Consider the following 5,202-nt stretch of genomic DNA (forward strand, 5'->3'; position numbering starts at 1 on the left):
CATACGATGTGAAGGGCTTTAAAGATCTCACAATCAGTGGTTCATTTGGGGCGAGGGGTCAAAAAAGCAAACCCAGTCCACTTTGCTCCAGTTAAACAGAAAACAATATATTCCTTGAAGCCCTCCTCAAACATTTGCACATTGCTCAACAGTTGCTAAGAATGTTTAAACCCTTGGGCAAGTCACTCCATGCCCTTGGAATATGAGAGCAATAGGTTTGGCTGACTGGTCGATGACAAAACTATTTTTGTTTTCCACCCGAATCTAGCTTTACATGAGGGTCAGTGACCTTTAGAAGTTACCCCACAGCTATGAATCTGATATTGTTTCATACCCTTATGGTTTAGGTCAAGATTGAAGAAGCATGAGAGAGATATAGTTAAGGACAACATCTACCGGGAGCACATGACAAATAAACACAAGAGGCCCCCAGAGAATAAATGGTATTTTTATTTATTTACAGCGAGCCAAAGACAAAACCTCAAAATCCTAATTGCAGGAACTCAGAGAAAGAATAGAGTACAGGATTGTCATACAATACACCTCCCAGGTGTTGTGTTCTGGTGGTATGATGTGAGATTATTCACAGTGTGTGTTCACTGCTGTCTTCAGTGTCCTCTGACAGCCTCCTTCCTCAAACCCTCCTTCTGGTCATTCTACTATTCCTCACTCTCTTTCTCCTTCTTATCCTCCCCCGTCCTCCTCTCCTCCTCCTATTCCTCACTCTCTTTCTCCTTCTTATCCTCCCCTGTCCTCCTCTCCTCCCTGTCTCCGTCCATCGTAGCTAAGATCTCAAGGACGGCCTTGTTGAAGTCTTCAGGCTGGTCTGCAAACACATAGTGGCCCGCCCCTCTGATCACCTGAGAGAGAGAGAGAGAGAGAGAGAGAGAGAGAGAGAGAGAGAGAGAGAGAGAGACAGATATGCTGATATTAAACATAAAGAGACTAATATTTTGTTGAGTGTTTTTCATGTTAACTGTGAGATATGAATGAATGAAAAAGACAACTCACAATGATGTCCACATCAGCCCTGGTTTTCCGAATGGCGTATCCGGAGTCACTATCTATGCTGGAGCGGGATCCGTAGATGATGGATATGGGAATGTCAGCTTGGATCTGGCCAATCCTCTCCAGCATGGGCCTCTTAGCCCAGCCATACGGAACTGTCATGTTCTTGAACGCTGTCTCACCACTACAGAGAGAGAACACATGTTAGAGAGAGAGTGTGTGTGGGGTGTGTGTGTGGTGTGTGTGTGTGTGTGTGTGTGTGTGTGTGTGTATGTGTGTGTGTGTGTGTGTGTGTGTGTGTGTGTGTGTGTGTGTGTGTGTGAGAGAGAGAGAGAGTGTGTGTGAATGCGTGTGTGCGTGTGTGTACGCACCTGGGTGTCTGTACATTCAGATGGTAGATGTAGTCTGATACAGTGTTGTCATCAAACACAGATGAGTACTTCTGTTTAAAATCAGACCTGATTGTTTGGACCAACATGGGACCTGAGGGTGAGAGAGAGATCATCAAACAACTCCACAAGCATGTGTTGGATCAAGACAAGTGTGTGAGCGTGTGAGCTCTGACCCAGTGGTCCTGCCAGTCTCAGCCCAGCCAGAGGGTTGAAAGGGCTCATAACAGCCCCCATAGCTCTGATCCAAACTGGGATGGTACTCTCCTGCAGAGTGTTCTCTGGGCGGGCAGGAAAACCCCATGGCTCTACCAGGATCAGATGTTTTACCCTGCACACAAGTACACATCATTAACGTATGCATCTCTCTCTCTCTCTCTCTCTCTCTCTCTCTCTCTCTCTCTCTCTCTCTCTGGTGAAAGATGAAAGCATTGCTGAGCACCTGTGTGGATATGTGAGTGTGTAGGCTGCAGAGAGGTATCCCCCCAGGTTGTGTCCCAGTAGGACCATCTCCTCCAGTCCCACCCTCTCTCTCCACTCCTCCAAGGCGGCCAAGAACTGTTCCTCTGCCCCCTGGGAGTCGACGCTGAACAGGGCCCGGCTGCTCCGGCCGAAGCCTAACAGGTCCAGTGCATACACGGGGCCAGAGCCAGAGAGAGAGTCCAGGTTCTGGGCCCACAGAGCCACCCCACCCCCAAACCCATGGAGCAGCACCAGGGGAGGCCGAGGCTGGGACGGGGCCTGGGGCCGAGGTGGGGTTCTTGGGAGGGTGGTGAATGCCAGGGTCCAAATAAAGTTGCCGTTGGATATACGCACATGCTGCCTCGAGAATGAGTTTTTAACACCTGAAAGAAAGGAGGGAGATGGAGAGAGAAAAGAGAGGGTGGCATTGATATGTAAAGGGGGATTGAAATATGATGCACAAGTGTCAGAATAGGAGGAGTTGGTACGAGCGTGAGCGCGCGCGTGCACACACACACACACACACACACACACTCTTACACTTGAGCATTTTTTCTTCTGCATCCTTCAGCTGAGAAGAGGAGGTGGGGCACCAGGAGGGAAGCCAGCTGGAAATCCACCATGAACTGTCGGAATGACACACACACACACACACACACACACACACACACACACACACACACACACACACACACACACACACACACACACACACGCCCACACTTAGTCTCTGGGACAGAATGTTCAGAAGTGCTTGAAGAAAAGTCAGGAACACAGTGACTCCTCGAACTTTGAACTCAGCTCGAACCTTATCAACGTTTCAGGGTCGGATCGACTGGGTCATGTCACAGTGACACATTTAAGAACATGGATACATTTAAGTTTTCTTTATACAAATACTATAGCAGGCCTTAATACCAGTAATAATAATCAATATCTAATCTGTGATGTAGCGAAGGGGATGACTGTCTGATTACATGTGGACAGTCGATCCAGAAAACCAAGGTCGCATAATATTGGCAGAGTTGTGTCACGCAAAAACTGTTACCAACTCAACAAATCAAAGGTTATCGTGACGTAGCCACCGCTCGTCAAACTTGAAAAGGCAACAACAATAAGACTGAATGATGACTTCAAAACTCTTACTGTTACAGTACTCTATACACGTTGTTATAGTGAGGAAAACAAAAGACACAATTGAACTTAGGACTGTTAAATAAGTCTGCGACATATGATAGCAAACGACGAACTCACGGATACTAACCTTTGAAAATGTATGTTTATTTCTTTGATCGTTTCGTGAATTTCATTTCAAAATCTCATAATATATTCTCACCCCGGCTTTGTTGACTGTAGTTCCTCAGCCATCCTTCTCATTGTGAACAGTGTTCAGTCCTCCATGCAATAAACTACACAAGTAGGAGTGGTGAGTATGAGTGTCTTCATCTGAACGAGTACTGATGTGAAGGAACGACGGTGCTCCTTATTGCTTTTTTTTTTTTTTTTTTTTTTTTAAAGGAAAACAAAGGAGCGACGGTGTGAGATCAAGTTGCATAGCACACAGAAATCTAATTGGCCTTCACATTGTCGTAAGATGGTCATGCTGGTGACATCTGTCAGCTAGTGGACCACTAGACCCACTCCCTCAAACCATGCCACTTTCAACCTTTGAACAAAAATGTACCTGGTCTAGATTTACGCCAAATAAGGTTACATGCATTCATTTACTAAAAACAAACATTATTTATTCTACCTTATTTATTATACAAAAATCTCAGCAGATAAATTATATGTAATATAAAAACGAATCTAAATAAACATAGCAGAAAAAAATCACACAAACTCAATCACACACTGTATTGTGTTGCTCACGTTATCTCACACATCTTGCCTTACTAGTGGGCTTGCTTCAGTAAGTCCAACTATTGTTCTTGATTTCAGCAAATCCAACTATTGTTCTTGCTTTCAGCAGGTCCAACTATTATTCCTGCTTCAGCAAGTCCAACTATTGTAATTGCTTTCAGCAAGTCCAACTATTATTCCTGCTTCAGCAAGTCCAACTATTATTCCTGCTTCAGCAAGTCCAACTATTGTTCTTCGACATACTTATTATTAGTGGGCTTGCTTCAGCTTAACCTCATTATCAGCTTGACCATCTCACCACCAGCTTGACCAGCAACATGACCAGCACACCACCTTAGACCAGCTTTGACCAGGTGGAATTCAAGCTTGTCTAAACTGGATTTTTCAGCAGGGAAGTGTTTCCTGATATCATATGATTGGGGTACAGCTGATTTTGGAGAGATTATGTCTGAAGGGTTGTGGCTTGAAATACTGCTGAAAGAAAGTTGAAAAAGCTGTCTGTGGGTCACAGCACCACTGAGACAGAGGCTATAGTCCCTATGGAAGGAGATAACACACACAGGATTAGCCCATAAGGCTATCTGACTCATTTAAGATAGAGACGAGGAAGGAAACATTTAATTCACATATCCTCATAGATTTTAAAGGTGTCTTAAATCTGAAAAGAATTCAGATAACTAAGATGGACTTTGTGGAATCACAGAGGTTGACGATCAGATCCATCCCACGACTTTGTATTCACGGTCAGGTTCAATCCTAGGGCACACAGAGAGCCTCATTCTAAAAGACACATCCGTATGCTAAAGCACTGATAATCTATGTCCATTAAAAAGTGTCTCCTCAACGCTTTTTGGTTGATTGAGAAGGAGGGTCTGTGCCAATGCATGCAAAAGCAAAGAGAACTAAGAAGAGTCTCATTCAATTTCATAGGTCTAACTTTGCTTTTCTGATGTCAACTATGTGTTTGTCCTTTGTCTTATTGCCACAAGGGGACAGAATCTACGAGTTGCACCTTTAAACCTCCACCAGTTGGTGGAGAGAGTCATGTCAGGATTGGCCCACAAGGTGGCGTGCATACCAATAAACCAGTGAGTAACCATGTCATCCGGGAGCAGAGCTTAACTGACACAGAACACAGAACCCAGAACAATCCATTTTAATGTCCATATCAGTGGAATCGGAAGACGGGCTTATTGTAATGTATGGAATGGAATGAGGAATGGTATCAAAACACACGTTTCATACCATTCCTCATACCTCCGCCCGCCTCCCCTGGTCCATATCTATGAAACATTCATACTAATCAGCAGTACCATAGCTGACTAAGAGTGGCCTCAAGTACATATTATCGATCCACTGTTTTATAGCAGAAATAGATGTAACCTATTACTACTCACTACACAACTTAAAGTCAGGGATTGATCTTCCCAACATGAACACACTCCCTGTATTAGTCTACATGCACTGTCATCTTAACACA

General features: G+C 44.5%; 1 protein-coding gene across 4 annotated transcripts; it reads right to left on the minus strand.

Annotated features, from left to right (window-relative positions):
- Positions 1–432: 432 nt before the first annotated feature.
- LOC310811671 (1-acylglycerol-3-phosphate O-acyltransferase ABHD5-like) lies at positions 433–3,320 on the minus strand. Of its 4 annotated transcripts, none has more exons than XM_083679915.1 (7): positions 3,196–3,320; positions 2,400–2,485; positions 1,840–2,242; positions 1,574–1,728; positions 1,380–1,491; positions 1,012–1,192; positions 433–860 (listed from the first exon to the last, which is right to left on the minus strand). In XM_083679915.1, exons 1-7 carry the CDS (start codon positions 3,234–3,236, stop codon positions 714–716), a joined length of 1,125 nt encoding a protein of 374 aa, XP_083536041.1. In that variant the 5' UTR covers positions 3,237–3,320; the 3' UTR covers positions 433–713. The 4 variants fall into 4 exon arrangements, with proteins under 4 accessions (XP_083536041.1, XP_083536042.1, XP_083536039.1 ...); XM_083679916.1 differs by having other exon boundaries at positions 3,124–3,229; XM_083679913.1 differs by having other exon boundaries at positions 1,840–2,485.
- Between the last annotated feature and the right edge of the window lie 1,882 nt (positions 3,321–5,202).

This window comes from Argentina silus (genome assembly GCF_951799395.1).
Source record: "Argentina silus genome assembly, chromosome: 11".
Lineage (NCBI taxonomy): Eukaryota > Metazoa > Chordata > Actinopteri > Argentiniformes > Argentinidae > Argentina > Argentina silus.

What these genes read in the sequence shown, in the direction of transcription:
- LOC310811671 (XM_083679913.1), bottom strand. Translation starts at nt 2,423, where the DNA reads ATGCAGAAGAAAAAATGCTCAAGTGTAAGAGTGTGTGTGTGTGTGTGT. An exon ending in ACACTCACATATCCACACAG is followed by an intron (nt 1,729 to 1,839) that starts GTGCTCAGCAAT and finishes ACTTGTGTGCAG; the next exon opens with GGTAAAACATCTGATCCTGG. An exon ending in CTGAATGTACAGACACCCAG is followed by an intron (nt 1,193 to 1,379) that starts GTGCGTACACAC and finishes CTCTCTCTGTAG; the next exon opens with TGGTGAGACAGCGTTCAAGA.